Source organism: Garra rufa, chromosome 7 (assembly GCF_049309525.1).
Source record: "Garra rufa chromosome 7, GarRuf1.0, whole genome shotgun sequence".
Lineage (NCBI taxonomy): Eukaryota > Metazoa > Chordata > Actinopteri > Cypriniformes > Cyprinidae > Garra > Garra rufa.
The window spans coordinates 19,271,928-19,284,496 of NC_133367.1; the positions used below are offsets into that span (position 1 = coordinate 19,271,928).

At 36.9% G+C, this 12,569-nt stretch overlaps 1 protein-coding gene across 1 annotated transcript in view; it reads right to left on the reverse strand.

Annotated features, from left to right (window-relative positions):
- Positions 1–1,394: 1,394 nt before the first annotated feature.
- Positions 1,395–12,569, reverse strand: part of LOC141338032 (insulin-like growth factor 1 receptor) — a 20,176-nt gene continuing 9,001 nt past the window's right edge. Inside the window, exons 4-14 of the mRNA XM_073843604.1 lie at positions 11,874–12,151; positions 11,643–11,791; positions 11,349–11,505; positions 11,179–11,272; positions 11,032–11,099; positions 10,557–10,786; positions 10,370–10,480; positions 8,874–9,033; positions 8,665–8,794; positions 8,214–8,348; positions 1,395–7,680 (exon numbers count right to left, since the gene is read on the reverse strand). Of these exons, the coding sequence (XP_073699705.1) occupies positions 7,326–7,680; positions 8,214–8,348; positions 8,665–8,794; positions 8,874–9,033; positions 10,370–10,480; positions 10,557–10,786; positions 11,032–11,099; positions 11,179–11,272; positions 11,349–11,505; positions 11,643–11,791; positions 11,874–12,151 (1,867 nt within the window). The 3' untranslated portion in view covers positions 1,395–7,325. The remainder of the gene's footprint in view (positions 7,681–8,213; positions 8,349–8,664; positions 8,795–8,873; positions 9,034–10,369; positions 10,481–10,556; positions 10,787–11,031; positions 11,100–11,178; positions 11,273–11,348; positions 11,506–11,642; positions 11,792–11,873; positions 12,152–12,569) is intronic.

Consider the following 12,569-nt stretch of genomic DNA (forward strand, 5'->3'; position numbering starts at 1 on the left):
TTTATATCTCATGATTCTGACTTTTGTTTGAAATTGCTAATTTATCTCATACTTTATAATTCTGACTTTTTAATCACACAATTCTGACTTTTTCTTGCATTTGTGAGTTTATATATCACAAACTCTATTTTTTCACACATTTTGGACTTCTTTTTCGTAAATTAAGAGTTTATCTCTCACAATTCTGAGAAAAAAGGTCAGAACTTCGAGATGCAAACTCTGACTTAATAAATTCCGACTTTCTTCTTTTTTGTCGCAGTTTTTACTTTTTTTACTCTGAATTCTAAGTTTTCGCCTACATAATATAAAAATAGTTCTAAGTTCGTATCTCATGATTCTGACTTTTTTTTAAATTGCAAATTTATATCACGTAAATTGTATTGTCGAGTTTGTATTTCTCAATTTTTAAATCACACAATTTAAATTGGTTTCCTACATTTGTGAGTTTATATCCCAGAATTTTTCACACATTTTGGACTATTTCTTATAAACTGCGAGTCTATATCTCGAAACTGACTTATTTCACGATTCATACTTTTTTTGGAAAGCAAACTTTTATCTTGTAATTTGTAGTGTTGAGTTTGTATTTCACAGTTATGACTTTTTTCTCACATTTGTAAGTTTTTATCCTGCAAATTCTGTCTTATCTCTCTCAATTCCGACTTTTTTTTATTAACTTGTATTGTCAAGTTTGTATTTGATAATTCTGACTTTCTATCTCACGATTCTGTCTTTTTTCTCACATTTTGGACTTTTTCCTCAGAATTGTGATTTTATATCTTAAAATCGACGTTTTTACTCAATTCAGACTTTTTTTGAAATTGCAAATTTATGTCTTGTAATTTGTATTGTCGAGTTTGTATTTCGCAATTCAGACTTTTTAAATCACACAATTCTCATTTTTTTTTCTCGCATTTGTGAGTTTATATCCCAAAAATTCAATCTTTTTTTCGGACTTTTTTTTTCTCAAAATTGCAAATATATATCTCACAAATCTGACTTTTTTTGGAAATTGTGAATTTATATCTCGTAATTTGTATTGCTGAGTTTGTATTTTGCAATTTTTCCGCATTTGTGAGTTTATATCCTGCAAATTTATTATTTTCCCCAAACATTTTGGACTTTTTCCTCATAAGTCTATATCTCAAAATTGATTTTTTAAACTCACAATTTAGACTTTTTTTAATTGCGATTTTAAATCTCGTAATTTGTATTGAGTTTGTATTTCACAATTTGGACTTTTTAATATCACACAATTCTAATTGTTTTCTCGCGTTTGTGAGTTTATATCCTGCAAATGTTTCTTTTCCCACACATTTTGGACTTTTTCTTGTAAAAAGTTTATATGTCAAAATTGACTTTTTAACTCACAATTCAGACTTTTTTTGAAATTGCGAATATATATCTCACAAATCTGACTTTTTTTGGAAATTGTGAATTTATATCTCGTAATTTGTATTGCTGAGTTTGTATTTTGCAATTTTTCCACATTTGTGAGTTTATATCCTGCAAATTTATTATTTTCCCCAAACATTTTAGACTTTTTCCTCATAAGTCTATATCTCAAAATTGATTTTTTTAACTCACAATTTAGACTTTTTTTTTTATTGCGATTTTAAATCTCGTAATTTGTATTGAGTTTGTATTTCACAATTTGGACTTTTTAATATCACACAATTCTAATTGTTTTCTCGTGTTTGTGAGTTTATATCCTGCAAATGTTTCTTTTCCCACACATTTTGGACTTTTTCTTGTAAAAAGTTTATATGTCAAAATTGACTTTTTAACTCACAATTCAGACTTTTTTTGAAATTGCGAATATATATATCTCGTAATTTGTATTGTTGAGTTTGTATTTCACAAATTTGGACTTTTTAATCACACAATTCTATTTTTTTCTCACACTTGTATATATCCTACAAATTCAATATTTTTTTCCCTCAAAATTCCAGTAATATCTCTCATAATTCTGACATTTTTTGGAAATTGCACATTTATATGCACATTGCATTTCGCAATTCTGCCTTTATCACACAACTAAAAAATTTTCTTGCTTTTGTGAGTTTATATGCCGCGAATGTTTTTTTTGTTGCACAATTTGGACTTTTTCTCACATTGGTAGTTTATATCTCGAAATTGTCTTTTTATCTCACAATTGAAACTTTTTTTGGAAACTGCAAATTTATGTCTCATTTGTTTGTATTTGGCAAATCTGACTTTGGGTCTTGCATTTGTGAGTTTATATCCTACAAATTTTCTATTTTTATGTCTCAAAATTGCCTTTTTATTTCACAATTCAGACTTTCGCAGACAGACAAAAAATTCGCAATTATCTTTTTAAATCTTTTCTCTTGTTGCGGAAACAAGCTTCCATAGTAACCTGTTATTCTTTATTTTTGCGCGATCGTAGCTTATAATAAAGTCTGCAGTGGTCTTTTCCAGTTTTTCACATTGAAAAACAATTGTTTATTCAAACGGTCAGCTTTATGAATCGCCATGTAGAGGAATTGTCCGTATCGTACAAAGAAAAGGGTAACAATTTACAAATACAAAATGCTGACAAAGGATATGCAATCATTTCTTGGATGGCAAACAAGTAGTTGTACATGAAAAAAAAAAAAGTCAAACAATGCAACGTCGTACAAAGAACATCATTGTAGGCCAAACCCCCGAATCAAGTTTGGAGAGTAAAATCGATGTCATTTCTATCTCTGAATCACAGTGTAATGCCATGAACAAAAGACATCACACCTTTTATCGAAAAGAAAGCTATATACATTGATAATGTTAATTCCGTAATGTACATGAAATAGTAAAAGTTTACAGTCAAAAAAGTAATTGAATTTGCCCTCCCTATTTTGACTAAAAAAATAGAAATTAATATCTCTAAGTGTAATACTTTTTCCTTTTAAAAACAATAAAAATACATACAATGCCTTGCGCTCGACCTGTTCCGCTTTTCTAGCTTGCTGTAGAAAACCGCATTCGGCTTTGTGTTACTACGTATGTCGAAGGTCATTTATCAAAATTATATTCTCTCAATTTAGACTTTTACACTGGGAGCTGCCAAAGTTGTTGTTTGGGTAACAGTGAATCAATCGTACGACGTCGGGCAGTTGTCAAGCGCACGAAGCAAGCCGTAGCATATCCAAGAAGAGACAAGTTCAGCTTAATTAAAACCAAAAATAAAAGAATATCATTCACATATAGGCCTACCAATACAGTAAAACCGAGCCAAGCATCGAGAGCCAAAAGATGTGCTAACCTGTCGAGAAATCTGTACAATAGGCTCCAGTATTTTGAGGATGTTGGGTGAAAAACAATCCGGTCCAGGGAGTTTGTTGGCCAGGTTTGGCTTGGAGGATACTTAGGTTTGTGCAAGGCACTACGGATCCACCAGGGGTCGATTCGATTCAATTCATTCCCCCAAACACATTGGAGAGGCAACGAAAGATGCGAAATGCTTCCAAAGGCATCTAATTGCAGTTGTCCATCCGATTAAGCTAGCAGTGGATAAAATTGACGCTCCTCCGATAAACGAAACCCAACGCTCACATCTCCCTGAGGAAAATAAAACATTTCTATGGCACGTAGGATTGTCCGCGAGAGTACTGAACGCACGTGTAAGGAGAGGCAGGTGAAGTCCGTGTTTACTATATAAACTATGGCATTGATAGACATTTTCACAGTAGAAAACACATGGAACAAAAAAAGACATTGACAATCACATTTGGTGCAAACAAACCAAAAAAAAAAAACTGAACAAAGTTTTTGTATGCGAAACTACTGAACTCGGGGCACCAGAAAGTTTGTTCAGTAAGATACTGCAGTGAGCGAAGAAGAGCTGTTTCACCAAGCGAATCACAAATGGTTGTAGGCCCACTGTAACTTGATAGCCAATAAAAAAAACAACGCGAAATATTTTGTAGGCGTTTTTGCGCAACGAACTGTGATTCAGTAGTCTCTCAGGAAGTGACTTGAAAGGTTAAATTCAACTTAGAAAGAGAAAACACGGGCTAAATGTTTTGCGAAGTAAGTGGCTTTACAAATTTTTGTTGTATTAGAATAAGTGCTTCATGTAATAAACAAACTCTATAATACCTCATTTAGATTAGACGCGCCAAACGATGTACCGTAAAATACAAGCTTTGTTGGGACGTTCTAAAACGCTTAACGTACGTAAAAAACGAACAGGAAATCTCAAATTTCTGTCAAACCTTACTTGGAACAAACACTAACACTAATCAAAAGAACGAGCCCTTATTCCACAGATATAGTTAATAATATCACGTTAAGCCTTTTCTCCCCATAGAAGCCCATTATAAGGAAACAGCTTAATGTGGTTTAACGTACCTCAACAGCGACCAGGGAAGACCAAACTTCTGTTAAATTTTACTTATAATAAATACTTGCTGCTGTCAAAAGAACGAGCTCTTATTCAGCTTAAAAAGTGATCGTCCCCATAGAAGTCCATTATAAAAAACCTTCGGCTTTTTCCTTAACGGAGTTCTATCGGGAGAAAACGCTTAACGTGATATTATTCACTTTATATGCTGAATGAGATCTCATTCTTTTAACAGCAGCAAGTACTTATTATAAGTAATATTTGACAGAAGTTTGTTTTTCCCCAGTCGTTGTTAAGATATACGTTAAGCTGTTTCCTTATAATGGGCTTCTATGGGGGAGAAAACGCTTAATGTGATATTTTTCACTTTATCTGTGGAATAAGGGCTCGTTCTTTTGGTAGTAGTTAGTGTTTGTTTCAAGTAAGGTTTGACAGAAATTTGGGGTTTCCTGGTCGTTTTTACGTACGTTAAGCGTTTTAGAACGTCCCGCTTTGTTTTTCGAACGTTTTTGTACCTTCGTAATACTCTACGGTTAAACTTTCGTTTTGTTTTTCCAACTAAACTTGCAGCGCATTTCAAACGACTCGAAACAAAGAAGTCACCCGTTCAAGTGAATCTTTGGGTTCTAAGCTTTCTCAAAAAAACAAAATCAAAGGGGAGTTATAGCCTATGTAATATTTGCGAATTTGGGATTGCGGACGTGGTTTTTGCTGTCTCGAAACAAACCTGTTAAAGAAATTCAAACAACTAAAGAGAGATGCACTTGGCTCTAAAACAATTTTTTCTAACAACGTACTGAGGTAGACTGTGTCCGAACAACCAACAGAAAGACATTAGCGCTAGCAAACCAACTGCGTTCGTGACCACGCCGGCTGTATCTCTCTTTAAACGAAAAAATAATCAACTAAAAGACTAGTTTTACCCGCCTTAGAGTATTGTAATAAAAACTAGCAGGGATTTACATAATTATGAGGATCATGAAATAAATAAAATATCAATATTTGCCTTTTCAAAGATAGCTTGTTAATTAAGAAAAACGAAAAACACGTCTGCTCACTGCTACAGGAAAAAAAAAAAAACGTTACGTTCTTTGTAATAGTGTACGAAAAGCTACAAGCAGGTTGGTTTCTTCGATTCGATTTTCTATGTACATCTAAAACAAAGCCAATGGGATCAAGAAAGGGATTTTTTTTTATCAGGCTACGGTGAGGAAAGAAAGATGAAATGGCAAAACGCTTACGTGTGAATTTCAGCCTCGTTCTGTCGTTTCCCTCCGAAACTACTCACAAATAAATATACATACACACACAAATATACACGCACATACATGAAATGTGCACATTTTTGATGGCAACGAGCAAGATCCAGTAGAAACGCCATCTCTCTTGCCTCTGGCGATCGGAGAAGGCACAAAATTGAGGAATCGAACTTCTGCCTATACGAAAGCTGTCTGCTTTTTAGCTTTGAAGGATTATTTTGGAAAAAGCGACTTCCCTTTCTCAGAACTACAGCGTAAACATTATTATGCAAAGCTGTTTAAGAACTACACTCACTTTTGATACTTTAACAGGTACCGGAGCCCAACTGCGGATAAATTACAGGAATGTTTTAATGATCCGATTCGAATATCATCAGGTCGACTATTATATTAGCCTATATTTCTGTCGTCGAAAAACTAACAACCTAATCCCTCGGCAGAGCTTATCCTTCACACTAAGATCCTAAATCTATGTGAAAAATCAGAGCCAAAAACAACCTTTCGTATCCCACTGAAGACAAAGCTCCGAAACATTCCTAAAACATTCTCCACAACACCTATCGGGATCCCGAAATCTGTTTTATGACAGGAAATATGAACATATTTACTCGTTTGAATTGAGTAGTTGTTATTATTCATTATTCCGAAATGAAATTGTCATTTTCATGATTTGAATTCAGGCCAAACCAAAAACGCTCCCCACTGTACGCTGGAATATCACTGCGAGTCAACTTTCACGGTAATTAATGCGATTTTTTTTGGTTAGACATAAAAAACAGCTCATAAAAAGAGACATTGTTGCAAAAAATATTGTATAAGCAAAGCTGATGGATGAAGACATTAGAAAAAGACATTAGAATTATGTACAAAAGTTCGGATGTTGTAAATAGTATATTTAAAATACTGATACCAATCAATATTTAAATATTATATATATATAATATATATATAATATTAAATACCCACTATATCAGAGCAGCAGCTATTGGTCAGTCTGAGAAACTCTTTTGTCCAATTCATAACTGTTAAATATCCTTCAGCCGGTAAAAGGACACAGGAGTAAAAAGCTCAGAGAAAAAACAAATAAAGCCAATAAATTAAACCTCATTCACCAGAACACCATGTGAATGTCATCTAAGTGAATTCAGGAATTCTCCAGGACAAAATAAAAGTCATTCCTCTACAAAACAAAGGTTTGTTCTAAAAGAATATAAGCCATCCCATAGTTCCACACTGTAAAGTCATTGTTCTAATGAAATTAACACAAGCATTGATAGACACTTCTCTTTTTATAGGCCACTTAATAAAAGGCCACTATCTTTAAAAAAATAAAATAAAATAAAGAGAGAGAGAGACAGGAAATAAGCATCCAAGGGAAAAGAAAGTGGACTTTGAGGTGACGTAGCTGAAGCAGCTTTTCTGGTTGATTTAGTCATGTTCACAGTTTGCTTTTCCCCACCGCCCAACCAAACTGTCTTGGAAACTTGGCAAAAGTGTAAAAGTGTCAGAAAGCGAATGGTGCGTTGGATGATGGGCGAAAATAACGTCCGTTTTCGTTGTAACCATACTAGTGTAGCCGTGAGACGGAAACATCAACAACAACGATGACGACGACAACAAAAAAGACCTGAGATCTGTATCTTTAAGGGCCTCTGCAAAAATAACGCATTTAAAAACTTTTCTCTTTAAAAAAACGAGAGAGGAAAAAGCTGAGGCGAATGTTAGGACGGACTAGATCTGGGTAAAGACAGAATTCGGCCGTTTTTCTTTCCACCGTTCATATGCGTGTAGGGCACGTGCTCCTCGTAATTGCCCCGTAGGCCCACCGAGGGGCCGTTGTCTCTACTGAGGCTCTCCTCGCGTTGGGAATAGGATGAGGGGTCCAGTGGTATGCTCTCCATGTTCTCGAAGTCCATGTCGAACTCCTCGCTCTCGGGCGCTTTGTTCTCCTCGCTGTAGAAGAACGAGACCTCCTGGAAAGTGGGATGCAGGTCCTCCTTGATCATCTCGATGATCTCAAGGAAGGTGGGCCGCATCTTCGGGTTGTACTGCCAACACATCTGCATGAGGTTGTGCCTGGGAGAAGAATTCAAGCGAGAGAAGACAATCTTAAACCACCTTAACCTCAATCTCCATGTGTCTCTCCATGACGCGTCTCAGTTTCTTTCTTTCTTCAGTCAAAATGAAATATAGGTTTTTGAGGAAAACATCCCAGGATTCTTCTCCATATAGTGGACTTCAATGGGAATCAACAGGTTAAAGGTCCAAATTGCAGTTTTATTGCAGCTTCAAAGGGGTTCTTCAAGCTGAGGATCCCCTTATTCCTTGGCTGGGATCATGTAGAGCCCTTTGAAGCGGCATTGAAACTGCTATTTGGACTTTTAACCCATTGGCTTTCATTGAAGTCCACTATATGAAGAAGAATCCTGGAATGTTTTTCTCAAAAACCTTAATTTATTTTCAACTGAGGAAAGAAAGACATGAACATGAGGGTGAGTAATTTATCAGGACATTTTTATTCAGGAGTGAACTAATCTTCATCCAACCAACTACAAACGATGGTCTAAGATGTTCTTTTCACCAAGATTAATTTCTTTGTTGGTACTTACATTCTCTCTGGACAGTTCTCCGGTCTGTCCAGGTATCCTCCATCCATTACAAACTTGAGCACTTGCTCGTTGGACAGTCCCTGGTAAGGCTGCTCAGAAAGTGTGCTGATCTCCCATAATACCACTCCGAAAGACCTGAAAAGTTGGCAGATTTTTATTACAGCACTGATAACTCAATAGGTAGGGACAGTCCACATATGCGTTTATTTTTGTGGAACCTTCTACCATCATCTTAGTCTTCTAACCCAAGAATGTCCAATCCTGATCCTGGAGGACCAATGTCCAGGAGACTCAAACCAGTATCAACACACTTGCCTGGAAGTTCCCAGTAATACAGAGGATAGTGGACCTCCAAAAACATGATTGGACACTCAACAGGACTTCTCGGCTAGTTTGTTGTGAGGGATCTGAACGATCTACTAAGCATCAAAAATCCCAGAGAAATACCCACCAGCAGTCTGAGTGAGCAGTGAAAACGCCATCTTTTAGGGACTCTGGCGCCATCCATCTGACGGGCAATAAGCCCTTTCCGCCCTTGCGATAGTAATCAGTCTCGTAAATGTCTCGTGTCATACCAAAATCTGCAACAAAAACCGAAAGGTTGTTCATCCTACAAATCCTGAGTTTCACACTAAATATGCTTGATTTTGGTCTTCTTACCTCCAATTTTCACAGTGAGATCTTCAGCCACCATACAGTTTCTGGCAGCGAGGTCTCTGTGGACAAACTTCTTAGCATTGAGGTACGCCATGCCATCTGCTATCTCCGCTGCCATTTGGATCATCTCTTTCAGGGTTGGCGGTGGACGACCTGGGTTATTCTGTTAAAAAACCCCCAACAATATTGAAATCAATGGCCACGGCTACTGTTAGCTATTCCTTGTGGTTGTTTTATATGCTTATACAGCCCTTGAAGATGAAGTGAAACTATAATTTAACACCAAATGACAGCATTTGGACCATTTGATGATTAATAACATCCTCAAACAACGTGCAATGAAATTGGGGGGCTCGTCCAGGACACAACAAATTGGAATTGGAATTATTCAGCATCAAATGACACCATTTGGACCATTTGATGGTTAATAACATCCTCAAACGACGTGCAATGAAATTGGGGGGCTCGTCCAGGATACAACAATTTGGGATTGTAATTATATAGCATCAAATGACAGCATTTGGACCTTTTTATGGTTAATAACATCCTCAAACAACGCGCAATGAAATTGGGGGGCTCGTCCAGCACACAACAAATTGGGATTGGAATTATTCAGCATCAAATGACACCATTTGGACCATTTGATGGTTAATAACATCCTCAAACGACGTGCAATGAAATTGGGGGGCTTGTCCAGGATACAACAACTTGGGATTGGAATTATTCAGCATCAAATGACAGCATTTGGACCTTTTTATGGTTAATAACATCCTCAAATGAGGTGAAATGAAACTGGGGGCTCGTCCGGGATATGACGAAGTGGGATTAGGATTTTTCAGCATCAAATGGCAGCATGCAGTCCAAATGTACTGTCATAGCATCCTCAAATGAGATGCAATGAAATTGGGGGCTCACCCGGCCGGGATACGACGATTTGTGATTGGGATTATTTTTAGCATCAAACGGCAGCACGTGGTCCAAATGTACTGTCATAACATCCTTAAAATGAGGTGCAATGAAACTGGGGGCTCGTCCAGGGTACAACAATTTGGGATTGGGATTATTCAGCATCAAATGGCAAATGGCACGTACTGTTAAAACATCCTCAAATGGGGTGCAATAAATTTGGGGGCTCGTAAGGGATACAACGAATTGGGATTGAAATAATTTTGCATCAAATGGCAGCATGTGGTCCAAATGTACTGTTATAAGATCCTCAAATGAGATGCAATGAAATTGGGGGTTCGTCCGGGATACAGCGATTTGGGATTGCAATTTTCCAGAATCAAATGGCAGCATGTGGTCCAAATGTGCTGTTATAACATCCTCAAATGACATGCAATGAAATTTGGGGCTCATCTGGGATATGACGATTTGGGATTAGGATTATTCAGCATCAAACGGCAGCATGTGGTCCAAATGTACTGATATAACAATGAGTTCGTCCGGGATACAACATTTGGAATAGGGGTTATTACATTAGAAACAGGAAGACTTACCTCAGAATCAGGTCTCAGGCTACGCAGGTAGCTTTTCAGATCTCCGTGTGTCATCAGTTCCATGACGACCAACGACGGTTGCCCCTTTGATACCACACCGAGCAAGCGAACCTAGGCGAACACGTTGAACATTTAGACAAGGCTTTTCTCCTTGATTATTTTGGATCTCTAGGTTCTCCACACTTACCACGTGATGGCAGCTAAAGGCTTTCATGACTGAAGCCTCGTTGAGGAACTCAATCCTCTCACGTAGGCTCGCCGACTCGTTGACGGTTTTAACGGCCACTTTCGTATCTGGTTCGCCCTTCACAATGTCTTTAGCGAAGCCTTCATAAACCATTCCAAACGATCCCTGACCAAGCTCTCTCAAAACGCTGATCTTCTCCCGAGGCACCTCCCATTCGTCTGGGATGTACACTACGAATGTAATTAAAATTTTACATTTTTAATCATAATCACTTTTTATTTTTTGCTTTCCAACCAAAAGTATGCAAATTGAAAGCTTAAAATCAACAAAAAGAGTCACAATTTTTATAAAGATGCCAAATTTTATTTTATTCATCTTAATTTTACTTAGATAAACTTATTGATAATGACATTCATTCACAATCTTTTAATGATCAATTTTAATGAAGTGAATTACATTTAAAATGATATCTTACCATCATTCGCACTTATATATTCTGGGTTTGAGGAAGCAATCAGTGGGCCAGTCGGTCCTTCGGTTTGTCTGAGGGAAAACATATTTATACATAAATGCATTGTCCAGATGATAAACAAGGACTTAACTTTAAGTTTCTAGCACATACTTCTTCCTAAGGACAATGAAGACTGTACTGGCCAGGAACAGCAGTACAATGACGCAAATGAGTGGGCCGATGATGATTTTCATGTTCATATCCCCTGCAAAACATGTATGTTAGAAACCATAATAACCAAAATAACAGTCAAGCAATATAATAAATACAGTAAAGCTTACTATCTTGAACAAAGAAGTATGCAGGTTCAGTCCAGGAACCGTTGCTGGCCAGTGAAGTTGCACGTATTCTCACGCTGTAATTCCCAGGATGCCCTACTCGTAATCGATAGCCATTAATTTTTTCATAAGTGATTCTGGACACACAAATTTGATCCTCCTGTGGGATGAACAAAATAACACAAAACATATACACCTTTTTGAACATACAAATTTAAAAATATACAGTATAATTGTGTAATATTTTAACGTAATAAATAATGAAATGCATGAATTTCTTAATAATTGAACACCTACATAGTTATCCGACATCCTCACGTATTTGACTTCGTACAGTATGATCATGCCATTGGGTGCTTTCGGCTCCTGCCATTTGATGTAGACGAAATCCGGTTCATCGGGGAAAAATTCATGAGTCACTCGCCCCACAACATTGTCAGCTTTTACTAAGAGCACAAACAGGAAGTTGACATGTTAGAATGTGAATCTAAACCAAAATAATAGAGAAGAGTGGTGTGGTGGTCTTACGTTCAGGCAGGGTCCGGGCGTTGACGTATGTTGGCATGCTGCAGCGGTTCGGATCTGTGGGATGGTTGCAGGCCTGGATCTCGATCTGGTAGCTGGTGAAGTGGTCTAGGTTGGAGATGACCATGAACTCTTTGGAGCTGGCTTTGAACACCATCTTCTGACTCTTGTCTTTCTCCGGGCTCGAAGTGGTGGAAAAGTTGGGCAGGCTGGATGACGTGCTCGCAAAGTTCGGTAGAGTGGCATTGGCCACGCCGACTGAGCGCCGCCGTCGATGGGGTCTGTGGGTTGAAAGTCGGAATGAGTTGGAGCAAATGAACCAAAATAAACCCCTCAATGATTTTAGTTCTATTGCATCATAATGAAGAGCAGATAATGTGTAAGTTATGCTTTATTTTATCACTTCTGCCACAGAGAATAATGTTTGTGAATGATATTGGTCTTTCATAATAAGTAGTAAATATATTCTACAATATTCATTCTATTGTTGCAGCTAAAAACTATTCTGATAACCATTTAGTCAGTTGATTTTTTATTTTGATTTATTGAATAAAGGTAAGATTTATATTAAAAAAAATCTCTCTCTCTCTCTCTCTCTCTCTCTCTCTCTCTCTATATATATATATATATATATAGTGTGTGTGTGTGTGTGTGTGTATAATTTTAATGTAAAATTATAGTATTAGTATTATGTATTTT